The sequence below is a fragment of the Megascapheus bottae genome, chromosome 4 (assembly GCF_031878675.1).
Source record: "Megascapheus bottae isolate mThoBot1 chromosome 4, mThoBot2.hap1, whole genome shotgun sequence".
Taxonomy (NCBI): Eukaryota; Metazoa; Chordata; class Mammalia; order Rodentia; family Geomyidae; genus Megascapheus; species Megascapheus bottae.
The window spans coordinates 60,505,176-60,533,154 of NC_143512.1; the positions used below are offsets into that span (position 1 = coordinate 60,505,176).

General features: G+C 39.8%; 1 protein-coding gene across 4 annotated transcripts; it reads left to right on the forward strand.

The window, feature by feature from the left end:
* The first annotated feature begins 932 nt into the window (after positions 1-932).
* Paip1 (poly(A) binding protein interacting protein 1) lies at positions 933-27,963 on the forward strand. Of its 4 annotated transcripts, none has more exons than XM_090331972.1 (11): positions 933-1,034; positions 2,437-2,606; positions 10,299-10,481; positions 12,626-12,738; positions 16,258-16,369; positions 17,694-17,819; positions 19,980-20,086; positions 21,110-21,227; positions 22,765-22,819; positions 25,637-25,730; positions 27,604-27,963. In XM_090331972.1, the coding sequence occupies exons 2-11, from the start codon at positions 2,508-2,510 to the stop codon at positions 27,695-27,697; spliced, it is 1,101 nt and encodes a 366-aa protein (XP_090188098.1). In that variant the 5' UTR covers positions 933-1,034; positions 2,437-2,507; the 3' UTR covers positions 27,698-27,963. The 4 variants fall into 4 exon arrangements, with proteins under 4 accessions (XP_090188098.1, XP_090188095.1, XP_090188097.1 ...); XM_090331969.1 differs by lacking the exon at positions 933-1,034 and adding an exon at positions 1,318-1,827; XM_090331971.1 differs by lacking the exon at positions 933-1,034 and adding an exon at positions 1,322-1,587.
* The last annotated feature ends 16 nt before the right edge of the window (positions 27,964-27,979 follow it).

Sequence of the window (27,979 nt, forward strand, 5' to 3'; positions counted from 1 at the left end):
TGAGAAAGCCCAAGGACAGTGCTCAGGCTCTGAGTTGAAGCACCAGGGCTTCAATTCAGTTAACAAAAGTGGTTAACAAGTTCTTGGAGGTTAAAAAAAAAAAAAAAACCCTGAAAAACAAAGACTTGCCTAAATCATAAGACTAAAATCAGAATTTGTGAAGATAGTTCCAGCTAAAGGAGAAATCTATTCTTATCTTTTTTTTTTCATTATTTACACTCCTCTTTCATTTGTCTTTAACAACCATCAGTCCTGAAAAAAAAAAAAAAAAAAAAACCTCTCATTCTCACTTAACTATGAAAGTCAAGTTCTGCAGTTTGGTAAATCACTAGCCACATACATCTCTTGAGCACTTTCAAATGTGCCTAATCCCAAAATGAAATATAAAAACACACGAGATTTCAATTAACCTGTAACACAGGAGAAAGATGTCTCTCCACTTCTATTTTATAAAAAATAACAATTTTGGATCTATTGAGTTAAACAAATGAAAATTATTTTCATTCGTTAATTCGGTCTGAGTGGGTTTGGTTGAGTGGGTTTCATGTGCCTTTCACATATCCACAGCAGGGGCCCCTGGATTTGAACTGGAATTTTACCAGGCAGGACAGGTAGAAGAGGAAAAGGCGGGGAGGACAGAGCACAGGGAGACGCAGCATGATAGCGCACATTTTCTAACAATTTCTGGAAGAGAAAAGGGGAAAAGACCGAAGCTCCCACGGCCGGCGCGATCCTCCGGGATGCCCATCTAGCGGGTCTGCCTGGTCGCTGCGCCCCCTCGGCCGGGCGCGGACCGCCGACGGCGGAGCTTCCAGGCCGGGCCCCTTCGTCGCCGGTCCGCGGGGCTCGGCCGGAGCGGCGCGGCGGTGCGCACCTGCGCCCCCCCACCCCCGAGATGCGCGTCCGCCGAGCCCGGCGCTAGGCCCGCACCTCTCCCCTTGCCCCCCCCCCGCCCGCCGTGTTTATTTTCCCTGGCATCAACCGTCATTCTCGGCACTTCTAAGAACCATCCGAGTGGGTCGGACCCGCCAGGGGTAAGCGTCTCCCTCCCCGCCCTCCCCCCACGTTTCCCGGGGGAGCCGGAGGAATGCCCCAGCCCGATCGCCACCTCCCGGGTCTCCAGCGGCTCCGTCCGCCGAGCGGCCGGGGTGACGGTCGCCGGCCATCCGCGAACTCCAGGAGCGGGCGGAGGGGGAGCCCCGAGGCCTCCGGGCCGCGGGGGGCCGCTGTGACCGGCCTGGGCCGCCCCCGCTGCGCCGCGGGCGGGCGGGCAGGCGGGCGGGCGGGGGAACTGGGTTGGTGGAGAGAATAAAAAAAAAGAGCGGAGGGGGGGCGGGCGCTGTGGAGCAGCGGGTGCGGCGGGGGCTCGGGCTGCCGTCCGCTCCGCCCGAAGCGCGGAGGAGCCGAGCAGGACCCGCCGCTCTCCTCCTCCATGAGGCCTGAGTGAGGTGCAGAGCCGAGCGGCCCGCGGCGCCACCCTCCCCCGCAGCCCCCCCCCCCCCGCGTCCCGTCCGGAGCGCAGCGGCGGCGGCGGCCCCCGGAGGAGGAGGAGGAGGAGCATGTCGGACGGTTTCGATCGGGCTCCAGGTGCTGGTCGGGGCCGGAGCCGGGGCCTGGGCCGCGGAGGGGGCGGGCCTGAGGGCGGCGGTTTCCCGAACGGAGCGGGGCCTACGGAGCGGTCGCGGCACCAGCCGCCGCCGCAGCCCAAAGCCCCGGGCTTCCTGCAGCCGCCGCCGCTGCGCCAGCCCAGGACGGCCCCGCCGCCAGGGGCCCAGACCGAGGTCCCCTCCGGCTCCGAGCGGCCTCCCCGACCCGGGGCGCTCCCAGGTACGGAGCGACTCCGGAGCACCCGGTTCTCCGGGGCCCATCATCGCCTTCCTCTCCTCCACCCCCCCTCCCTTCGCGGCCCCCCGGGGCGTGCTGAGGCCCGGCGCGCGCTCTCCTCCGCCCGCGGTCCCCCGAAAGCGCTCCCCGAGGGGCCCGGGCCGGCCCGGGTAGGAACGGGCCCGGAACCCGGCGTGGAAGGCGGCTGTGGAATCCTTTGTGCGCCGGCCTGGGGGAGGGGCGCCGCGCCGTCTCGGAGTTCTGCGGTCCCGGGGGGAAAGTCCCACGGCCCGGCGCCCCAGCCCGCCGCCGCGGGTCCCACCCCGCCTCCCGCCCGCCGGCTCGGCCACCGACTCCTTAGCGGGAGGGGGGAGAAGCCCCCCGGCGCGCCCGGCGAGGCAGGTGCATTCACCCACCCCCCGAGCCGGAGCCAGTCCATTGTTCCATGTTGCGGGCTCCCGGGAGACCTGGCGCGGGGTCTTCCACGGGGACGGTGTGAACGCGATTCATCCGCTGGTCCGTGAAGGTGATGGGTTCAGACACCCCGACGTGGCCGTACAAAGGAATGACTGAAGCGAACGCCACCCTTTTCTTTTTTCCTCTTTTTCTCAGAACCGCCGAAGCCCCCGCGAGCTCCACCTAGCTCACAGGATAACCCCCCCCAGCAGAACCCCGAGGCCGCCATGGCCAAGCCCCAGGTGGTTGTGGCTCCCGTGCTCATGTCCAAGCTGTCTGCCAACGCCCCCGAGTTCTACCCCTCTGGTTACTCTTCCAATTACACGGTGAGTGCGCCCCCCCCGCCCCCCGCTGCTCTGGGCTGGACCCGGCAGGGATGCTGGGGTTATTCGTGAGTCCGCGTGCTGGTGAATTTTCATTTTGAATTCACTGAAGGGACAAGGAAATGGCTCCGAAATGCATTCTCAAGTTACACTCGGGGCCATTGCAACGTGAGCTGAAGAGTAGGGATTCCTGTCCGTTGGGTTCACTGCTGTATCTCAGCACCTCCACAGCATCCATAAGCCAATAAACCTGAATTAAGAAACTTACTGGCAAGGACATCTGTGGTTCGTAAAATTTCAATCTATTTCCACACTGTTGAGACAATCTTGTGGAGTAGTGGCCAGGCAAATAATATTTTTTTTTGCCTGATTTTATCAAAATAATTGATTATTCATTGGCGGCTTGAGTAACTTTGGCGGCTTGAGTAAACTAAGTGGGTTTTTCCGTAACAAGGTCTTTTTTTTTTTTAGTAAGTTTTTTAAAGTCATTATTTCTAATGGTTATTAAAAATAGGTGCTAGTTTACCTATTTGCAGAAATGTGAGGCATTTTGATAAAGTGTTTACACTGGTATAAAAAAAACTTTTAAAGTATCATATTTGTCACTGATAGAGCAGAAAGCACAGTTGAGATGTGCTAGGTAAACCCAGATGAGAGAATGCATAGGATGAATTGTAGACAAATGAAGGAATCCATTAAATTGAAAAAACATGAATGACAAATATTTTAGAGTAAGACTTATCAGTTTTATTGAAACATCGTGGTCACCAGCACTAGCTCAAAATTTCAGAGTGAACACTGAGGTAACTACCATCTCAGTTAAGAAATAGAACATTATCAGCATCTCTGAAACCCTTCCAATTATTCCATATATCAAAGGGTTCCTTTTGCTTGCTATTTATTTTAGACTGCCTTTATATGTATCATAGCTCTGTCTGGTTATGTACCAAAGGCTGGCCTCAAGTCTCCAATCCTCTTGCTTCCTTTGGGGAATTACATGCTCATGTACCACTATGTCTGGCTGTGACTATTGTTTTGACTTCAGATAATTTTGCCTGCTTTCAAAGTTTATGTAAATGGAGACATACAGAATAATGTCTCACATCAGCATTAATTCATGTAACATATCATTTGAGATGATTTATTCTCACAGCATGCTATTGCATGATCTATTCTCATAGCACGCCATTGCATGATCACATCAGAGTCCATTTGTTAATTTGCTTCTACTTTTACGCTGTTAGGATTACTCTTCCTGTCTTTGCCTCACAGGGGAAAAAAATGCCTTTATTTCAGGAGTAGAATAGCTGGAACACTGCATACTCAGATTTAGTGAAAGACTGCCATATAGGTTTTCAAAGAGATGGTCCCATTGTATATTTTAGGTAGTATCTGCTTTCATTTGTTCTTCCTCCACAGAACTTCAGATTTCTAGCTTAGCCATTCCAGTAAGAATATAACTGCTGATGGGAGGCTTTTTTTTTTTTTTTTCATCGCTGTGGCTCTCTTTCATATTTGATAGGAAGAGTCTGGAGAAAAGCTTATACTTCGTAGAAACTCCATGTACCATAGAGAAAAAGCTTAGGATTGGAAAGGAGAAAGGATAGACATGTAAGGAAGGGTTAAAAGGGTTTGATGTGGGGGTGAGTTATCTGTTACACAAAATAGAAATGAAAACAGCTTAAGTTGTTGCCAGAAAATAGTATTCACCTCAGAGCTGAAGTGAGTACTTGAGTAAACTCTTAGGATATTTTTTCAGCCACAAATAGTTCCCCATTTGTATTCCTCCCTGTTGATTTGGTCTGTTTTATAATGGAGTCCTGTATTGGTTCAAATGACTCCTGAGCTGTGAAGCAGTGTTAGTCAACTTATTTTGAGCCGCTATTGCCTTATGGAAATTCTTTGTTCCTTCTATCTCAACTATACCAGAACAGACTGGAGTAGAAGCCTATGTGGTCCACAAGTGTATCTTCTTTGGCTTTCAGAGTACAGGTTGTTTTAATTAATTACCAATGTTTGGATAAGATACTTGCAAATCTCCCTTTTTTCTGTTGAAAGTATAAGAGCTGGCTATCATGAACTGGCATTCTGATAGCAAAACTTGGCTAGTGTAGAATAGAAACATAATTTAGCAATTTACTCCCTTGGGTTCTTCATTTGTAACCCATATGGGTTCCACAGCCATTCTGGCTACCTGCTCTGGTATGTTCTCTTAGCCTTCCTAGCTTACACTAACATTTATTTACACTTTGTGAAGGCTAAATGTTTCTCAGTCTATTTAGTCACAGCTTTTCCCCTGACTTGCAGGATTTTCTTTTTCTTTTTGCCACTCCTGGGGCTTGAACTCAGGGCCTGGGCACTGTTTCTCAGCTTCTTTTGCTCAAGGCTAACATTCTACCACTTGAGCTACAGTGCATGAAGCCCATGCATACAAGCATTCTCCCACTGAGCCACATTCCCAGCTCTGAAATGGCTTCTAAACAATTATCCCTCTTTTTTCCTCTCCTCTCCTCTCCTCTTTACGCTCCTGTTCCCCTCCCTTCTCTCCTCTTGTACCTCCCTGTGTTCTTGTTACAAAAAAGCAATTTTCCAAGTGAACCATACTTCCAGACCTTTTTTGCTTTACTTATTTTTAGATTGAGTCTAGTTTTTGTCCTGGGACCAGCCTCAGACATCCAGAGCTTCCTGCCTATAGCCCATATATAGCTGGGATTACAGGCAGCTTCACCACCCAGTTTGTTTAGATGGGGGATATCACTAAATTTTTTTTTCCCAGGCTGGCTTCAAACTACAGTCCTCTGAATATCTACTACTTCCCAAGTAGGGATAACAGATGTGTACATTATACCCAGCTGTCTTTTTTTTCCTATGTATAAAAATTTACTGTTACACTGGGCATGGTGGCTCACGTCTATACTCCTAGCAACTCAGGAGGAAGGCTGAGATACAAGGATGAGGGTCAAAGTCAGCCCGAGCACTATAAAGCCCAAGAGACTATCATCTCCATCCAGAAAAGGGGAAGTGGCACTGTGTCTCCAGGGTTAGGGCAGTAGCCTTGAGCTAAAGAGCTCAGGGAACAGCGCACAAGCCCACTATCGACAAAAATAAATAAATTTACTGTTTAGAACTGGGAGTATGGCCTAGTGGTAGAGTGCTTGCCTAGCATGCATGAAGCTCTCTGGGTTTGATTCCTTGGTACCGCATATATACACAGAAATGGTGCTGTGGATCAAGTGGTAGGTGAAAGCTCAAGGACAGTGCCCAGACATTGAGTTTAAGCCCCAGGACTGGCAAAAAATAATTAATTAATTAAAAAATACAGTTTTAAGTACTGTTTAATCACCAAAGTGATTAAATTTTCAATGCCATCAAAGCCCCAAGCCTTTTTTCTTTTAAATCGTCCTAAGGTGTAAACTGTGGGCCTGGGCTCTGTCCTGAGCTTCTTTTTCTCAAAGATTAAGACAAGTGCTGTCCACTTGAGTCCACTTGAGCCACAGTGCCACTTCCAATTTTTTTGAGTACTTGGAGATAAAAGTCTCATGAGTTTCTTAACTCAAAATGTGATTCTCAGATATCAGCCTCCTGAGTAGCTAGAATTACAGGTGTAAGCCACCAGTGCCAACTCTTAAGCCTTTTTTTTTTCCTTCTTAGTTCTTCCTCTTAATTTCTGTGACTAGGGAAGGGGTGATATGGTCCAAAAAGAAATATACTCTTGAAATGACTTACATAACTGTAATCTATCTGTATGTCATCTTTATAATAACACATTAAAAAAACAAATAATTTCTGAGGGTAGGATTTGCTACTTTATATACTCCTGGCTATAAGTTGTGCTATTGTTACTGGTTTTTGCTTCTCTAATTGATATGCTTTGAATATTTAATCATAGTATACTGAACAGTACTAAAACTTCCACATAGGAATTCATAAAGAATTCATTGAGAGATGAAAGTTTCTCAGCTGGGCGCCAGTGGATCATACTTATTATCCTAGCTATTCAGGAGGTTGAGATGTGAGGATCACTGGTCAAAGCCAGTTCAGGCAGGAAAGTCTGTGAGATTCTTATCTCCAGTTAACCACCTGGAAATAGACACCAGAGCTGTAGCTCAAAGTAGTAGATCCTTAATGTTCAGTACAAAAAGCTCTGCCCTGAGTTCAAGCCCCACGAGTAACAACAACAAAAAAGTTCTCCTTCACTTAAAAAACAAAAAAATCCTTAAACACCTTTTCTCCTTAAAAGCATCTCCATTTAAGTTAAGTTAGTGCCTAGTTTTCTCTACCTTAAAGTAGTAACATTCTCTAAAATTTGACATTATTTACTCCTTGGCATTGCTCAATATACCTCTTGCTGACGGCGCAAACAACCATAATAGCTGTTTTCACAACAGTTAATCCATGGACCCCACAGCCTGACTTTAGACTTTTAACCGTACCATAAACACCGTATGATCTATTCAACTTCAAAGTTCTAGTGTGCCAAATACTACGGTAGGTGTCAAGTTGCCATTTTGGTCTTTCAGACTCTCTTACAATTTTGTAAGAACTAACTTTTATTTTGGTAAATTCTCTTTATTTACAAAGTCTCTACTACCATCCTTCTCTTCCCAGGTTTCCACCTGTGAATTTACTCATTGACATTTGGTATTACAAACATCACCCCTCCTCACTTTACCTTCTTTGACTTCTGTGGTTGAACTTGCATATCATTCTTCCTCTCCTCATATTGCAGTCCCTGAAGTTTCTTTTCCTGTTTTATTACCTCCTTTGTGAATTTTGCTTGCTCCTAGAACCCTTGTTTGTGTTAATAACCCTCAAATCGAATTCTTTTTTAAACTTCATTTTTTGACTTGATGAAAATTTCACATTAAAAACAATTATAAAACATTTCATCTGCAGACGTTTCTTACTAGCTGAGACCAAAAACTTGACTGTGCTTTATCTTCCCTGGTTCAATTCAACTAAACTAAGTAGTCCTAACTTTCCCACCATCTCTCACCAGTTTCATTTCCCTACTGTCTAGGATTAGAATCTCATCTCTGACAGTACATAACGCCTGCCATGAAAGAGATGTTTTCTGATTGGTGGTTCATTATCTTTTAATCTCTATCACAGAATTCTAAGAAAAATATAACACTTGACTTATTGACTCATACTGAAGTCTGAAGAAATTTGTACTCTGAAGAATCTGGTGTTTGAACTAATGCAGGCTTTCATTCAGATATGCTAGAATGCCTGTTGAAAAAACCCTCTGCCTCCTTTGTTGCTTAGAATGGCAGGCTCTGGATCAGATCTTCTGTTCTGCTATATTCAGAGCAGCTCTGCTTTTCTTACCAAACTTCACATTTTCCTCAGTTGTGTTGAATGTGAAAGAAAAGACTGGAGCAGTGAGGACATGGCTCCAGCAGTAGAGTGCAAACTCAGCAAGTGTGATCTTCTGAGTTCACTGAAACCCACGACTGCTGAAAGAACAAGAAGAAGATTTCAAATGCAGGCTCAAATTTTCATTTTTGCTAAAGTGAATGACAGTTGACAGAAAAATTAATATAGTTGAAGCTGGAACCTTCAGACTTGCCTTATTTTGCTTTTCATTGATATTAATAATGGGATATTACAGGTCCGTAAAATTCAATGTGTATCAGAAATGTGTTTTAGTCATAAAATTCACACATGTATGTGGTTAACATTATATTAGTGTGTATAATTTTTATGCTTAGTTGCTTGTACAACTTTGTAATAGTTGTATTTATGTTAATATAGGAACATTATTTCAATCCAGAGGTATCCAGGAAATTTCTCTGCGTATACAAATAATTCTTTAAGAAAATACATCTAGTTGTATACTCTGCTTTCATTTAATGTATTGTATTGGAGAGTATACATGTAAATTATATCTTGTTCCCTTAAATGTCAACTGATAATTATATGACAATACAGGGATGTAATCATATTTAACCAATTCTCTGTTTAGAAATAGTAGGTGAATTTCTTTGCAATGAGCATCCTCACACATGTCAAATTGTTAAAAAAAAAACCACAAAACTTCGTTACTTTGAGCATAGTATATAGAACAAAAAGTACAGCTGTAAAACCATGCTCAAATTACTCAAGTTGGTGCATGGTTCTTGATTGTTCAGACCCTTCCTTTTTGCCCTGTTTTCCTTCTACCTTTAGAACCAGTCTTCTTACTGTGAGCCATGAGGTCCTGTATGATTTATCTTCCTCTTTCTCAGTTTCTCTGTTTCACCCATTATTTTTCTGTAGAGTATCTGGACAAGTTGTTCCTTCTTTGCTTTGGAGCAGTATCCTTTTTTTTTCCCCTACTACATAGACTTTTTCGAAATATCTTTGGCTGACTTTTTAAAATTTGTTTTTCTGTCTTCTTTTTTTGCTGTTGTTGGTCTCGGGGCTTGGGCCTGGGCATTGTCCCTGAGTAATTTTGTTCAAGGCTAGCACTCTACTTCTTTGAACCACAGTCCACTTGTGGTTTTCTGGTGGTTAAGTGGGAAGAAGAATCTTGCAGGCTTTCTTGCTTGGGCTGGCTTCGAACCACAATCCTCAGATTTCAGCCTCCTGAGTAGCTAGGATTATAGGCATGAACCACCAGTGCCCGGCTTTCTGTCTTGGTTTTGATACTAACACTTGAGACTCTGCCTAGCCATATTTTCCACCTCTGAATGTATCTTCTGTCATTGGATAAGAGTTTTAGTCTGCTTTATTCATGGAAGACAGTAGTATCTAGCCTCTAAAACAATCTTTGGAATTTGAAAGTAGGTACTTAACACACATGTAGCTTTCTTGTTTGATGCTTATTTGTTTTGGGACAAGGCCTTGCTGTTTACCCTAGGTTGGCATCAAATGTCCAGTCCTTATTCGTGCCTGTATCTTGAGTGTTGGCAATACTTGAATGGTTTTGAATGAGCAGCCAAAGTAACTGAACTGCTGTGCTACTGATTCTTCTGTACAGAAGAGACAGAATGCTTACCTCAATGTTTTCTAGGGTTAAATGAAGTAATGCCTGCAAATCCTCTGCTTACAGCCCTTTGGAAAACCATTATACCGCCTTTAGTCTTTCTATTAGGACATGTCTGTTTCCAATGTAGACCTTTCCTAAATGTATTCTTGATCATGTTTTTTCCTATATACTCACTGACTTTTAACCCCTTCATAAAATTCTTCTCCATTATAGTCATAATTTTTTCATGTGGTTTCTGTTTGGAGCAGGGTAAGATTCATCAACCAATTATAGTTAATATTTGAACATAACAATTAGGTACATTAAAATGCTTTAGATAGTATTCCAGCTGAAGAAAGTGGGAAGCGTGCTATTCTGGACTGATAACCTTTTGTAAAATTTGCCGGCGCAACCTCCTACCATTAATTATAAGGTAGGCAAATAACAATGTGGAATATTTTCAGTGGTAGAAATCTTATCTGGGAATCTGCCAAGACTGAGAGAAGATGGTTTCCTTTCTACTTAAATGGACCTTCTCTTACTACATTGAAGTATATCTATTCAGAAAAAAGATAAAAAAATCAGATAACTCAGCGGACTGAAAATTTGTTAACCTCTTTAAAATTATGAGAGATTCTTTAAATGTTTGTGTTAAATGATGTCACAACTTAGTGCCAGTTGCATGGATTACGAGTTTTTTTTTGTTTTTTGTTTTTTTGGTGATTTTTGTTTTCAATCTACAGGAGTCCTACGAGGATGGTTGTGATGATTATCCTCTACCAGAATTTGTTCAGGATTTTTTGAACCATCTTACAGAGCAGCCTGGCAGTTTTGAGACTGAAATTGAACAGTTTGCAGAGACCTTGAATGTCTGGGTTACCACAGATGACACTTTACAAGAACTTGTTGAACTCATCTACCAACAGGTAAGTTGGCTGATGGTCTTCAGGTAGCGTCTACCACAAAGATGGTGGCAACTTTTGGAGAAGCTATGTTCCTGTTCATCTGCCTCTGCATTTGTTAATATTTTATGGTTTGTGGGTTCTTTGAAGGTGTCTTTTATAAAATTCCTATAGTTAGAGAACCAGAACTGGAGCCAAGCTAGACAAGGCTCTATATACAGGTAGATTTGAACACTTATAAGGAAGGATATGTAAGTAGTACACACCCTTACCTCTGTTTTGTAGCATCCAAAATTAAAATGAATACAAAATAAATGAAAGCATAAATAGGAAGTGGTGCTGTGGCATGAGGGGTAGGGCAGTAGGCTTGAGCTGAAGAGCTCAGGAACGGCATCCAGGTCCTGAGTTCAAGACCCACAACCGACAAAAAAAAATATTAAAAAAAAACATGAATAAAGCAAAAGTAAATAAACTAAATACACTATTAGGTTTGTCTCAAAGCCAAATCCTATTTTTAACATGTGTTAGTGATACATTAACTTCATAAATTTATCAGTGGCCTTTAAGTTTTATTGAAGTAATTTATGGAAATCTACTTAGGAACTAATAGAAGAGGTCCAATTGTAAAAGGTAGCATATTAAACATACACATTTAACTTTGCAGATTAAACATACACATTTAACTTTGATCCCTCTTCAAAATCACTAAAATTACAGAAAGATTGAATGACTTGTCTAAGGTTACCATGCTACTACGAAGTTTTCCACCACAGAGATAGACAGGCTTCAGACCTAGCCTTTGGTTGATTCTTTGGCACACCGGCTAGGTCTGTGTCTTTTACTTGCTGTTAGGTAGTACACTATGTTTTGTATTCTTCAAAAATTACAATGGAGATAGGCTCAGAAATTATAATTGAGATAGGCTCTGGGGGTTCATACCCATAATCCTCAGACCTATAATCCTATCTACTTCAAAGGCTGAAATAGATTCAAGGATAAAAAAGTTCAGAGAAAGGAACATGAGACCTTTTTCTCATCTGAGAGCTGGGTGACAGGTGATGTGCATGTTTTTCATCCTAGTTATGATAAAAGCCTAACACTAGTCCATGCATGGGCTTGGGCAAGAAACAAAACCATATCTCAAAAATATTCAGCACAAAAATGGCCTAGAAGCCCTTAGTTCAAGCCCCATTGCTGCCAAGGGAAAATAACAAAAACTGCAATTGAAGTTCCCAATACATAGTATGTGTTTGTTTGTTTTGGGGGGGGTTGTTTGTTTGTTTGTTTTTGTGGGTCATAGGGCTTGAACTCGGCCTGGGCACTGTCCTGAGCCCCTCAGATCTAGGCTACCACCCTACCCTTGAGCCAAGCCCCACTTTCCATTTTCTAGAGATTAATTGAAGATAAGTGTCTCAAGTCCTTTTGTATCCAGGCTGGCTTTGAACCTTGATCCTCAGATCTCAACCTCCTGAGTAGCTAGGATTACAAGTGTGAGCTACTGCACCCAATTCCCAGTACATAGTGTTTGACCACATTCCCCCCTCCTTTTTTTTTTTTTCTTTTTCATGAGTAGCTTACCTGTTTTGATTTCGATTTCTTTGCCCAGTAGATGTGTTAGTTTCTAATGCCAGAGTACCTCTGGCATTAAATGAAATCAAAATGAACCTCCAGGAGATTTAGAAATGTCCCAACTTTACAAAGCAAATGCCCAGAAATCTTGTAGGTTTGCATTGCTAGACATAGAAGTTAGTTTTCTTTTCTTGACTAGATATACAAGTTTGTTTTCTTTTCCTGAGAAGCAACATTAGATCAGGAGTTTGGGAACTGTTTTCCATATTTGCAATTGTTACTATTGAGATGATTATCTGTTCATATTTTCTGCAAAAAATAGGTTGGAATTAAGAGACATTATCTTAATTGCTTCCTGATAACCTTAGGTAACTAGGGAAGAGAACTAGGAGCAAACATTTTCCTTTGCCCTTGTAGCTCTTTGTGTGAAGTTGGGTGGGAAAGTGAACCTTACTAATTTCCTTATGCCTATCAAGAGACCTGTATGTTTTTTGATGCAGTGGGGTTAGTTTCGGGAGCCATAAATATTAATCCACTTTCAAATGTTGCTAATTGCATTTATAATGATCTGTGTCATACGCAATTTTTCTTTTTAAAAGGCCACATCTATTCCAAATTTCTCTTACATGGGAGCTCGCCTGTGTAATTACCTGTCCCATCATCTGACAATTAGCCCCCAGAGTGGCAACTTCCGCCAATTGCTACTTCAAAGGTCAGTGTGAATATGAAATTAAAGGAAAACTTCTCACTGTATTAGAATTTGAAGTTACAGGAGAGTATAAGATGGACCATTCTTACTGGCATAACATTAAAAGGTTATTATAAAATACAGTTATGTTTTCCTCCCATAATGGTTTCTGCCTTTGTTTTATACTTAAGATTTCTTTTCTTTCCTGATACTTTCAAGATAGCACTTGTACTCTGATACTTTTGGTTTGAGAAGTATTGTGCAGATTTTTTTTTTTTTTTTGCCAGTCCTGGGCTTGGGCTCAGGGCTTGAGCACTGTCCTTGGACTTTTTCAAGGCTAGCACTCTACCACTTGAGCCTTAGCACCACTTCTGGCTTTTTGCTATGTATGTGGTACCGAGGAATCGAACCCGTGCTAGGCAAGCACTCTACCACTAGGCCAAACTCCCGGCCCCGTACTGTGCAGATTCTATTAAAAGCAAATATTTACTTTTTCTTGACAACTATCTTCATGTTGCATTCTTTGAGTTCTAAATCTGGACTTTACCAGATTTACTCCATTTACCACTTGTTCTCTTACACTTGTACACAAAAACTATCAAAAGCTCTTAATATTCAAACATCTTGTCTTCATTAGGTTTCCTTTCTTGAAATGTACCCTTTTTGTTATGCTTATTTAGAATTGGTGCCTGGATTACACAAACCATGCTGGTATTTTTTAGGGAGAAGTACTTGGGAGATGGTAATTTTCTTTTCATTTGAGTAAACTTCAATAACAAGGTTGTGTTCAGGTTTATTATCACTTGTCACTTTTTTTAAAAATTGGCGTTATAAAGGTGATAAACAGAATGGTTACAAATAGAGTATATTTCTTTTTGGACGGTGTTACCTCTTCCCTTAGTCTCTTCCAGTTTTCCCTCCCATACCCACCTACAAATTGTATAGTTCATTTTCAACAAAATTCTTTGAGGTACCTCTAGGACTGGGGGAATATGGATCAGTGTATAGTATACTCTTAGAATGTGCAGACCTGATTTCAATTCTAGCACCATATACTCCTACCTCAAAAACAAGCAAACAGAGCAAAAACAACTCAAGCCCTGCACTGGTGGCTCACACCTGTAATCCTACCTACTCAGGAGGCTGAGATCTGAAGATTGCTGTTCAAAGCCAGTCTAGGCACCCATGAGACCAGTTAACCACCAAAAAACCAGAAAGGACTCAGTGGCTCAAAATGATTGAGCACTAGCTGGAGAGCTCAGGGACAGCACCCGGGACAGCACCCAGGCCCAGAGTTCAAGCCCCATGACTGACAAACTAAAACCTCAGTGGTTGCAAAATATTTCATTGTCTGGTTAAAATGCAGTGGGATAAAGATTCCAAAAGTAGATTTTAGGGACACTTAAAATTTAAGCTTTAAGAGGCCAGGAGTTTGGCTTAGTGGTAGAGTGCTTGCCTAGCATGCATGAACACCCGGGTTCAATTCCTTGGTACCAAATACATAGAAAAAAGCCAACGTGGTGCTGAGGCTCAAGTGGTAGAGCTGTAGCCTTGAGAAAGTCCAAGGACAATGCTCAGGCCCAGAGCTCAAACCCAGGACTGGCAAAAAAAAAAAAAAAGAAATTAAGCTTTAAAAAATAAATTAAGATGGTACTTTAGACACACATGTAAAAGGTGAATTATGCTTGTAGCGCAACTGGATACTATTCAGAATAAAAATTTAGAAAAGGAGCCAGATAACAGTGGCTCACACCTATAATTCTAGCTACTTAGGAGGCTGAGATCTGAGGATCCTAGTTCAAGGCCAGCCTGGGCAGCAAAAGTCCAGGAATGTTTTACCTCCAGTTATTGCGCATGAAGACCTGGGTTAAATTAACAAATATGAGAAGATAACATATCTAATTATATTTAGCCTGGCGAGGTGATATGAAAAGTTTGTAAGCCGAGTTTACAGCTGACTTAGGTTACACAGCATAGACACTTGGGCAAGAAGTGATTTCCTTGGCTTTGTTTAAATTTTTTCCTAGTCTCTGTCCTTGATCACAGGGCCTGAGCACTGACCTTGGGCTTTTTCAAGGCTACAAATCTACCACTAGAGCCACAGCACCACTTACGGCTTTTATCTATGTATGTGGTGCCAAGGAATCAAACCTGGGTCTTTGTGCATGCTAGGCAAGCATTCTACCACTAAACCAAACTCCTGGCCCTAAAAATTTTTTTTTAAAAAATATAAATTGGCTATATGGAAGTTATTTAGTCTTCATAAGCTCTTCTGTCTTTAGAAGAAAAACTCAAAATCTGTTGTATAAAAGCAAACTGCTTTTCCAGAGTTTTGTTTTTTTTTTTTTTACCACTTTATCAATGAAGGAAAAAACTTAATACCATAATGATAAAGTTGTTAATTCCTATTATTGAAATGGATTTTTACACCATAATTTACCTACAGAGGCAGCAGCAGGCTTCTTGTGATTAGTTTAGATGACTTATAGGAATTGTGACTATAAACTCCAAAATTTCATTTTGGCTGTTGTGTAATGCAAATCTGTCAAGTTTTATGAATATAAGGAAAATCTGTTTTTAGATGTGTTAGTCTTCATTGTCACTAGAGACCAAATTAACTGCATTTTTTTTTCTTTTTTCTTTTTTTTTTTGTTGGTTGTGGGACTTGAACTCTGGGCCTTGGTGCTGTCCCTGAGGTCTTCAGCTCAAGGTTACTGTTCTACCACTTGACCACAGCGCCATCTCTGGTTTTCTGGTGGTTAATTGGAAATAAAAGTCTTAGGGACTTTCGGACTTTTGTGCCTGGGATGGCTTTAAATCGCAGTCCTCAAATCTCAGCCTCCTGAGTATAAGTATAAGAACTTATACTATTAGTATCTAAATCATGGCCTGAGCTTTTTTTTGCTTAATGCTAGTGCTATACCATTGAGCCACAGCTCCATTTCCGGCTTTTTAGTGGACTTTCCTGCCCACAGTGCCTTCAAACCATGATCCTAAGGTCTCTGTCTTCTGAGTCACTTAGGATTACAGGTATGAGCCACCAGTGCCTGGTTGATAAAAGGTTTCTTAATTTTTTTTTTTAAAGCCTGTTACAAATAAAACTAGGCTTTTTCTTCCCTTTGTTTCCAGTGTGCTACTATGTTGCTTAAATGCTATTACAAGTTTTTCCTATCAGTTTCTCAAAATTTACTATGAAAAAGTAATGTAGGTATGTCTACGATGGGAACACTTTTTCTTTACTATATTGACCACCAAACTAAGTTATCTTGTTTGACTACTTTAAAAGATAAAGCTGGGCTGGGAGTTTGGCTTGGTGGTAGAGTGCTTGCCTAGCATGTATGAAACCCCAGGTTGTACTCCTCAGTACCACATACATAGAAAAAGCCGGAAGTGGTGCTATGACTCAAGTGGTAGTGCGGCCAGCCTTGAGAAAGCCCAAGGACAGTGCCAAGGCCCTTGAGTTCAAGCCCCAGGACTAGCAAAAATAAATGAATAAATAAAAGATAAAACTGTGTGTGATTATAGCAAAAATGTCTTTATTAGATGTCGGACTGAATATGAAGTTAAAGATCAAGCTGCAAAAGGTGATGAACCAACTCGAAAACGATTTCATGCATTTGTACTCTTTCTGGGAGAACTTTATCTTAACCTGGAGGTAAGAAGTCTTTGTTATTGTTAAATACTAATTCCCAGAAACATAAATTGATAGCAAGGAATTTTTGTGCACATTATGTTTTCAAACATCAAATGTGCAGGTTGGTATATGGCTCTAATCCCAAGAGGCTGAGTCAGAAGAATGGAGACTTCCAAGCCATTTGGTGTTCCCTAGTGGAAACTAACACCTTTTCCCCAGTCTTAGGTGAAATAAAAGGAAAGTAGAAGAGACAAGATAATTTCAAATGAAACTATTTAACATAGTTAAATACATTGCCTCATGTATTCTTTTTTTACAGAAGGAAAACTTAAAATATATTTCTAGCAGTTTTCAAGTATACAGTACATTGTGACTATAGTAATTATGTGCAGCCAATCTCTTGAACTTATTCACTGTCTAACTAGAAAATGATGTCCTTGGTCAAAATCTTCCCAATCCCCCTCAGAATATTTTGATTTACCTACAACTCTCATGCAAAAAGAGGGTTAGACCTGAAGCAGCTTAGTGATAGAGAGCTTACTTATTATTTGCAAGGCCCTAATATCTAGCAACATAAAAGAGAACTAACTTTGTTGTTTGTTTTTTGGCCAGTCGTAGGGCTTGAATTCAGGGTCTTGGCACTATCCCTGAGCTTTTGTGCCCAAGGATAGTACCTACCACTTTAGTCACAGCTCCAATTCAGGCTTTTATGGTGCTTAATTAGAGATAAGAGTCTCTCAGATTAGTCTCTAGACTCTGCCTAGGATAGCTTTGAACAGCAATTTTCAGATCTTAGCTTCCTGAGTAGCTAGGATTATAGGTCTAAGCCACCAGCACCCAACTGAGAAGTTTACAATAATGTGAAGAGGGGAATTCTGGTGATCAAAATGGTGATAGCTTAAATAAGGACATGCATGAAGCAGTAGCATCAAAGTAGACTTAAAATTTTCTAACCATGTTGGATATGTTAAATGGGAGTAAATTTTACTGGTAGTTTAGTTTTTTGTTTTTTGCCAGTCCTAGGGTTCCTTTACCTCAAGGCTAGCACTCTTAACCACTTGAGCAACAGTGCCACTTCTTGATTTTTCTGTGATTTACTTGGATAAGAGTCCCATGAGCTTTCATGCCCTGGCTGTGTTTGAACTGAAGTCCTCAGATCTCAGCCTTCTGAGTAGCTAGGATTACAGGTGTGAGTCACCAGCACCCAGTTAGAGTAAATTCTGTGAGATTCTGGAGGGTGATACAATGTTAATGTATTTGAAAAACTTTGTCAATAATTTATTGGACCATTTCTGTATCAGTATCAGATTTTAGTACTGTTTTAAATTTTCTCCTGTTCTTTAAGATCAAAGGAACAAATGGACAGGTTACAAGAGCAGATATTCTTCAAGTTGGTCTTCGGGAATTGCTGAATGCTCTCTTCTCTAATCCTGTGGATGACAACTTAATTTGTGCAGTAAAATTGCTGAAGGTTAGTTTTATTTTCTAACTTACCTGTTTACTAATTTAATTTGCAATTTAAAGGAAAGTATGTATAGTGCACAAATTAAAAAACATTAAAGTTAAATATTTACATTTTACTTCAGAATACATTGGAAAAGCAGTGTGTGATATATACACTATGTGTATATAAGACATAAAACTTGGAAGTGAAGAATGCTAGTGCTTTACCCCATTCCCATCCATAAATTCCCTTCTCTTTCCCTTTCTTTTCATACTTGTGTGCTTATTCTGTCATTCTTAAAAGGAAAAAAAAGGCCACTAAAAAAAAAAAAAAAATCCTGAGCCAGGAGTTTGGCCTAGTGGTAGAGTGCTTGCCTAGCATGTACAAAGACCCAGGTTCAATTTCTCTGTACTGCGTACATAGAAAAAAGCTGGAAGTGGTGCTGAGGCTCAAGTGGTAGAGCTCTAGCCTTGAGAAAGTCCAAGGACAGTGCTTAGGCCCTGAGCTCAAGTCCAGGACAGGCAAAAAAAAAAAAAAAAACCTTTAGGACATACAGATTTACCTCTGTATTGTTAGTATTTTCAGTTTAGCTACTGCAGCACGACTGGTATTCACTATGTTTTGTTTTGGGGTTTGATTGAACTCAGGGCCTGCCCCACTGTCCTTGGGTTTTTCTCAAGGCTAGCAGTTCTACCACTTAAGCCACAGCACCACTTCCAGCTTTTTTCGTGTATTTGGTACCAAGGAATCAAATCTGGAGCTTCATGCATGCTAGGCAAACACTCTACCACTAGGCCTCCCCCGGCTCCTCAATATGTTTTTACTATGTGTAACATTTCATTTATTTCATGTCAACATAGGGCTCAAACTCAGGGCTTGGGCACTATCCTCACTTTGTTTTCCTTAGCACTAGTGCTCTGTCACTTGAGCCACAGCTCTACTTCTGGCATACAAGAGTCTCATGGACATAAACTGCCTGGGCTGGTTTGAGCCATGATCCCCAGATTGCAGACTCCCAAGTAGCTATGGTTACAGGTGTGCACCACTCAGCAACCAGCTATGCATTGCTTTTTTAAATTTTTTGGTCAGTCTTGGGACTTGAACACTCTCCCTGAGCTCTTCAGCTCAAGGCTATCACCCTGCCTCTTGAGCCACAGTACCACTTCCGGTTTTCTATTGGTTAATTGGAGATAAGAGTCTCAAGGACTTTAGCTTGGCTGGCTTTGAACCGTGATCCTCAGATCTCAGCCTCCTGAGTAGCTAGAATTACATGTGTGAGCCACCCCACCCGGAGTTACTTTATTTTTTTGCCAGTCTTGGGGCTTAAACTCGGGATCTGAGCACTGTCCTTGGGCTTTCTCAAGGCTAGAGCTTACAGCTTAAATCACAGTATCACTTTCAGCTTTTTCTATGTATATAGTATGGAGAAATTGAACCCCCGGGTCTTCGTATATGGTAGACAAGCACTCTTATCACGAGGCCAAACTCCTGGCCCTGCTATTTTTATATATTAAAGTCCTCAACATAGATTTTGTGGGACAGCAGTTACATTGTAATTAAACTTAAAAGTTTTCTTCCAAATGCTAAACCAAAATAGTATTCACAACCTCTTTCCCTACATATTACAATGATATACATTGATCCTGATTTTTGTCATAGGTAATGCATAAAAATAAACCATTTTTTATTCACCTAGTCAATGAAGGTAAAACACTCCTCCATATGTTTATTAGCCATATATTTGTTTCTGTGAATTGCTTGTTCTTCAACTTCTCTTGGAGTTATTTTTTGAATTTACATATTCCTCTTTTTGTTTGACCCTGGTTATTGGACTTAAGGCAACATACTTGTTAGGCAGCTGCTTTACCACTTCAGCCATGCTTTCATCCTATATCTAAAAAAGGGACATGCTCATTGAAACATAATAGGCTATCTAGTCTTACAGTAAATATAACATATTCATTGATGTGAAACCCATGATTAATGATCTGATATAATTCTTCTCAGTCAAGAAACATGTAGAAGGTGTGGAAGTCTCTGAATATTAGCTTAATGTAAAAAATAATGACATTTAACCTGCTAACTTCATCTTGTTTAAAGAATGCTTAAATTGCTGCTACTACTAATAGCTTTTTGGAATTTCTACATTATTAGAATTCTTATTTTATTTACACTTGGTTCTTATAGTTGACAGGATCAGTTTTGGAAGATGCTTGGAAGGAAAAAGGCAAGACTGATATGGAAGAAATTATTCAAAGAATTGAAAATGTTGTTCTTGATGCAAATTGTAGCAGGTAAGCAGATGACAATTCCTTTCGTTTTCTTGGAGAGTTACTTTTAACCTGGGATAATTCATCAGAATAGCAAATCTTATAGATTGATCTTCAGAAGTATTTTCTTTAAAGATGCAAAGACTAGGGAAAAATAGTTTCACTGTAGTTGTATTTTCATTTACACTTAAAGTTGAAAGTTTGTTAGGAATTTCTTGTAAAAAGTCCATTGGAAATAAAATTATTTCATTATCCTCTCTTATTAAAGAAGTAGTTCTGGGGCTGGGAGTTTGGCCTAGTGGTAGAGTGCTTGCCTTGCATGCACGAAGACCCGGGTTCGATTCCTCGGTACCACATACATAGAAAAAAAGCCGGAAATGGTGCCAAGGCTCAAGTGGTAGAGCTCTAGCTTTGAGAAAGTCCAAGGACAGTGCTCAGGCCCTGAGCTCAAGCCCAGGACTGGCCAAAAAAAAAAAAAAAGAACTATCACAAAATAATAAGAGATACATGTTTAAAGGGCAGTGTTTAAGGACCATGCAGTCAATTGTGCAGAAGAAATATCAAGGCTTTGTTGGACTGATGGCTTTACTTGATACCTGGGAGGCTGAGAATGGAAGGTCCCCCGTTGCAGGAGAGCCCAGGTTAAAAAAAAAAACAAAGTCCTACAGACTCCCTTTTAAAGTTCCATAAGCTGAATTGGTGGCATATTTCTGTTATCCCAAGTGACAGGAAGCCTAAAAATAGGCAGATCAAAGTTCAGGAGTACTCTTAGGCAGAAAGCAACACCCATCTCAAAAATAACCAGCAAAAAGCAGAATTGGAGGCATGACTCAGTGATAAAGCCACCTGCCTACCAAGTGCAAGGGCCTGAGTTCAAACCCTAGTACTGCCAAAAAATAGTGAATTCATGTTATTTTGTGTCTAGAAAATTCAAGTATTAGCTGTATTAAGTTTAAGGGATGAAGATTTTTGAGTATGTGACAAACTTCAGAGCTTGACAGTGCTATAGTGTACATGTCATATTCATTATTTTACTTTTGTCTACAGAGATGTAAAACAGATGCTCTTGAAGCTCGTAGAACTCCGATCTAGTAACTGGGGCAGAGTCCATGCAACTTCAACATACAGAGAAGCAACACCTGAAAATGATCCTAACTACTTTATGGTATTCAAATTTTAATAATTTTAAGTTTGTATATACTCACTTTTGGAAATCAGTTGGGTTCACAGCAACACTTTTTCATTGACTTACTATTGGATAGGGAGCCAGCAAAGTAGGGGTATATAAAGAGAACTGTCAGTGGAAGCATTGACCTGAGAAAGGCCCATCTGATGGGAGAAGAGTAAGGCTTGGGCTTGAGTCAGCATAGAGATACAAGGTGAAATGTTTTAGAGAATTCATAACCAAAATTCTGTATCTCCAATTTAACTTGATAATATTATATAGTGTAGTAAAATAAACGATGACCATGTAGTGGTTACCCTGAAGCTTCTGATCAGATATTAAGCAGTTACAGAGGAACACTTCTACGACTTTTAAGAATTGTTGGTCTTAGAAGTTCTCTAAGAAATGATAGATACGACAGATGCAATAGCTTATGCTTATAATCCTAGCTATATAGGAGACTGAGATTCAGAGGATTGTGGTTGTACACCAGCCTATGCAAAAATGTTTGTGGGACACATACCCCTAGTCTCAACAGAAAAAATTGGGCATGGTGGTTCATGGATTTCCACCATGCAACTTAGGGTACAAGTATATATAAAAGGATCATGATTCAGGCTGGCCTAGGCAAAAACTAAAACAGTATCGCAAAAATAACTAGCGCAAAAGAAAAGGACTGGAAGTATGCATGGTTCAAGTAGTAGAATACCTACCCAGCAAGCATGAACCCTGGAGTTCCAACTCTAGTAAAACCAAAAGAAAAAGAAATGGTAGAAAAGGAAGAAAACAGCTAAAAGCTACCTATTAAATCATGATTCACTGGGAACATAACAGACAATAGGAGGGAAGATTGGAACTCTTTGAAAGTGAGATAAAGAATGGAGATCTGGGGCTGGAAATGTGGCTTAGTAATAGAATGCTTGCCTAACATGCATGAAGCCTTGGGTTTGAGTCCTTTTTTTCCTTTTTATTTTTTGGCTGGTTGTGGGGTTTGAACTCTGGGCCTAGGCACTTCCCTTTAGCTCAAGGCTAAGAGCTCTACTGCTTGAGCCACAGTGCCACTTTCAGTTTTCTGGTAGTTAATTGAAGATCAGAGTAGTAGACACTGCTGCCAGGGCTGGCTTTGAACTGGGATCCTCAGATGTCAGCTTCCTGAGTAGCTAGGATTACATGTGTGAGCCACTGGCACCTGGCTTCGATTCCTTAGTATCATAAATAGAAAAGGCCAGCAGTGATGCTGTGACTCAAATGGTAGAGTGTCATCCTTGAGCAGAAGAAGCTCAGGGACAGTACCTAAGCCCTGAGTTCAAGTCCAGGACTTTGGTGAGAAGCAAGGAACTTGGGGGAAGAATGACATTATGAAAAGCATAAATGATACCAGTAAAAGAATGCCTCCCACAAGTTTGGGAGTTGTTTTTTGAATTTTTTTTGCTCATTCATACACTATCAAATGTGCAAATGAATGACTTCAACCATGCTATACTAATTCCATGTATTTTTTTAAACAAATAATTTTTATCACTTTGATTCATCCTAGAATGAACCAACATTTTATACCTCTGATGGTGTTCCTTTCACTGCAGCTGATCCAGGTATGTTCTGAATCATTCCCACCTTCATGTACTCTTCCTAGTAAACATTACCTGAAACCACTGCTCGTCAGTACAGGGTCATAGCACTTTTATATGTTCACTGCATTCTGAAATACTAAAAGATAAACATGGGAGGGGCAACAGTGTTGAAGAAGTAATGTACCCACTACCTGATTGTGACTGTAACCCCTCTGTACATTACTCAAACAATAAAATGCAATAAAATAAAAAAGTCTATGTTAAGTAGAGTATCTCTTACAGTGACCACTTCACTGTGTATACTATTTTACAAGAATTAGAATTCCTCAAATTCAGCCATAAATTTTTTTATTAAAAGATTGTATTAACACTGGTTTCTTTACATCATATTTCAATGGTCAGATTTTACAAACAAGTATTCAAGAATAGAACAAAATTAAAATTAAGCTGAGTTTGTATGTCGTAGATACATATTAGTCTATGTAGTAAAACATTATGTCTATAGAGTATATAGCCCATCATAGATTTTTATTTTTTTTATGTCTATGTAGTTATGTTAAGATCTCCAAAATCATGTCAATAACCTTGAGTATCTGAGTATTGTCATCACTGTTGTACTGTTTGGATCTAATATCCACATATTGTCATCACTGTTGTACTGTTTGGATCTAATATCCACATATTGTCATCACTGTTGTACTGTTTGAATCTAATATCCACATATCAAGGAGACCATGCACATTTTGTTCCTTTGGTCTTGACTTGAGCAACATGATTTGCTCTAGTTTCATCTACTTCCCAGCAAATGGCATTATTTTATCTTGTCTGTTGGCTATGTAGAATTCCATTGTATGTATATACCACATTTTTTGTATCCATTCATCTGTAGTAAGGCATCTGGGTTGTTTCCATCATTTGGCTATTGTGAATAGTGCAGTGATGAACATGGCTATGCAGGTGTCCTTATCATATCCTGGGTTATGATGCTCAGGGTAGATGCCCCGGAGTGGTATGTCAGCCATAATATTTTATATTTCTTTTTACTATTTTGATTATGTATTCAGTTTTCATGTGTCTTGAAGAAAAAGATGGTTCTAGTTCACATGGAAGTAATGTATGAATTAATACTTTTAGACACTAGGAATTAGATTTCATTAATATTTGGTGATTCAGAATTAAAATTTATCTCAGCTTACTACCCCTTGTAAAAAAGAGTCATTCATAGTTTGTTTTAATTATGGTGCTTGAGACTATAGAATGAACAAGAGAAATTCTTTCCATTTGCTACAAACTACAGCCAGCTTCCTATTGGGCTTTTTGCCGCTTGAGCAGATATTGACTGTTATATAGCTTTGGTATAGATGATATTCTTTAAAGGAAGGGAATATAATTAATTTACTGGCTGTAAACATTTTTAGCTTCACTAAATTTTCCTAAATTGCTGTCCTAAATTCCTAAATTGCTTTCCAGTATGATTGAACCAGATTTCTTCCATTTGTCCTTGGTCAATTCATTTTGTTACCCTTTGTCTAATGTGTTTACCCTAATTGTTTTCTAGTTTGCTTTGGTTTTGTTTTTATCAAGTTTGATTTGCATTTTATTCTGATTATCTTGGCCAGTACTCAAGTTTCAAATACTTTTAGTCATTCCATACGTGCTTAGTTGATTGCCATATGAGCTTATTAATTCTAACTACTGTTTCTGATCCTTACATGTACCAAATTGTCCCTTGGTTACTAAAACCAACATCTTGTCAGTCTTCCAGTTGCAGCAGTTTATGGATATTTTCCAATTCTTTTTCATTTATCATCTCACAACTTGTATGCATCTATACATTTAAAAACTAAATTTCTTGGAAGTGGTGGCTCAAGTGGGAGAGCGCTAGCCTTGAAAAAGCTCAAGGACACTGCCTAGGCCCTGAGTTCAAGCCCCAGGACTGGCATCCCCCCGAAAAAAATAATAATTCTTAGTACCTCAATGTTTATAACAGGAAAGTTTAATGCTTAAACTTTTGACTAAGTTAGAATTGGAATTCAAAATAGCCCCAACCCTGAAAGATGAATTATAAAGACTAATAGTATAAGAAAAACATGGTCTTTAGTAATTATAATATCCTTACAAAATTTGAGGCAGCTTCTGTTTATAACCTAATTATAACTAGTCATTGGTCTGTTTTTATCAGTCAGAGGTGCTAATCTGAAAAAACAACTGCCTATAACAGTTGGCGGGTAGAGAGTTGTATCACCTGTGTTATCTATAAAGTGAATGCAGGGAAAGTTGGGAGACCTTAAATGTTTGTTGGGTGGCTTTCCTTTTTAGAAAGAAAAGTCCTACATCAGAACTTTTGATAGGGTAGCCTTATTGATTGAACTGATTGCTTCACTTGCTACTTAGAAAGCTTAGTTTACGTATTTGTAGGAGATTAATAAGGAAGAAGTTAAGATGATTTGATTAAAATCTTCCTAATGGGCAGAAGAAATGAAATATGGAAGGGAGTGTTCCTCCCCAACAACTATCAGCCAGTTTTTTATTGGATGGAGAGCTATATGGAGTATGTAGACTAGACAAGTGTACACGTTGACTGGGAAATATATGCAGGATTTAGTAGTAGCTTTGATTTAGAGGAGTATTGTATATAATTATTTAAGGTTTATGAGTGCATGGAGAGAGGCAAGCTAATAGGATATTAGTTTCATAAAAATTATTTTGTATATTTGGAACTTAGTGCTATTTATTCTACTTAATGAGTAGTTGTAATATGAAAAAATTTTAGTGACAACAGCTAGTCTTTTCATATGGTCTTTTAAGTAATTTTTTTGCTTGCTATGTTGTTTATAGATTACCAAGAGAAATATCAAGAGTTACTTGAAAGAGAAGCTTTTTTTCCAGATTATGAAGAAAATGGTACTGATTTATCAGGGGCTGGTGAGCCGTAAGTTCTTTTTAGTTACTAATTTTCTTCGTAAAATCTCTGTGGGTGATTTTTTTTTAAAGAATTTATTAATGTTGATTTTTACATCACATTTTAAATGACAAGTTTAACAAACAAGTGTTCAAGGACGGAATCTTTATTTACAATCACTGGGACTTAGTCTTTAGAACTTAATCAAAATTAGGCTAAGGGTTTGTATGTCATAGAAACATATTAATTTATGAAATAAAACATTATGTCTATAGAGTCATAGGTTTTTATGTCTATATAGTTATGTTTATATTTCCATTACCATGTCCATACCTTTGGGTATTGTGGGTGATTTTTAGGTGCAGAATTTTACTACATATTTGGCAGTACTGGGGCTTGAACTTGGATCCATGTGCTTTGTATGTAAGTGTTCTGCCACTTGGACCACATTTCTAGCCCTTTTTGCTAGGGGGAGGTATGTGTTCTAGCATGGATCTGTAGTCCTATCTCCGCTTTCAAGTAGAAAGTAACCTCAATTACGGTATCTTTATCAGACACCTAAATGTGGTCAGTTTAAGATTTCAAAATACATGTCATACTACCATACACTGGCTGAATAAAAACAAAGAAATAAAACTAGGAATTTGAAGATCTAGGAAGAAGGCTTAATTAACTATTGTGTATACCATGGGGTTAACAGTTATTTTTGGCATTGAGCTTCAGATTATTTTCTCAAGTTTGAATTCAGTCCATATCCTATTTTCTTGACCTAATGAGCACATGATTTCAACACAGCTTCTGCTAAAAAGGGGGAATAGATGGAACGAAAAGATCCATCAGGAAATGATGCGATTGGGAAAATATATGTGTATTATTGGGAGGCGAGAGTGGGAGGTCAGGTAGATAGCATCATGTGACCAGGAGAAAATGTAGAAAAGGCAGAAAAATGATCAGGGTCAGACAAATTCTAGCCCTGCCTCTTAGATAAAATTTTATATATTGCATAAAACGTACTGGTTTTGTTTTTTTTTTTTAAAAAAAACAGGGGTGTGGGGGGGGAGGGAAACGGGTACCAAGACATGTGAAAGGGCATCAATGTATGTGAATTAATGCACCTTCTATCTGGCAAATATCATGTAACCCTTTTACTAATTACAATAAAAAAATAAAAAAATTAAAAAAAAAAAAACTTAATCTAATGAAGATAATAGTACTGTTCATATTTTTTTGTCAGTCACAGGGCCTGAACTCTGGGCCTGGGCGCTGGTCCTGAGCTCTTCAACTCAAGGCTAGTGCTCTACCCCTTAAGCCACAGCACCACTTCTTGTTTTCTAGTGGTTAATTGGAGGTGAGTCTCGAGGTCTGGCTTTGAACCTCAATCCTCAGATCTCAGCCTCCTAAGTAGCTAGGATTACAGGCGTGAGCCACTGCACCTGGCTTTCAGGAATACATTTGCTAATGTTAAGGAACCCTAGAATAATTTTTCTGATGCTAAATAGGCATAAAATAATGAAATAATGGGGAAATAATTTCACCAGAGGGAAATGGTATGTCTGAAATTATGATCTAGTTACAATGTATTGTTCATTGAGAAGGGTCAGATTTAAGTTACATAAATTTTCAGGTCCAAGGTTACATGTCAAGCCTTTGATTTTAGTAACAGAATCCTGAGACAGTTCTAATACTCAGTAAATATTTGGTTTTCAGAGTAAAGTACTGCCTCTTACATTATTCTAGTTAGCCTTCTGTTTGCTATAGTTAAGTCAAAGGAATTTTGTCACAAAATTGTACAAAGTCCCACAAAATTGTATGTGAATATATAGAGGCACCTAAGCAGTTTCTGAATTGGAAAACATTAAACTTAATCATTAAACTTAATAATCACATTTGGTTTATTTTGTAGATATTTGGATGATATTGATGATGAGATGGATCCAGAAATTGAAGAAGCTTATGAAAAGTTTTGTTTGGAATCAGAGCGTAAGCGAAAACAGTAAAGTTAAATTTCAACGTATCAGTTTTATAAAAGTTTAGGTATGGTGATTTAGCAGAACACAGGAAAGCAAGAAAACGTGTCACACTTATACCAAATTAAGGATGTTGAGTTATGTTACTAATGTATGAAACTTTAATTTTAACACCATCTGCCAAAATAAACTTTATTCCCTATAACTTAAAATGTGTATATATATATAATAGTTTATTATGTACAGTTAATTCCACTGTTTTGGCTGCAATAAAATCAATTTTGAAATAAATGAAATGTTGAAAGTAAATTT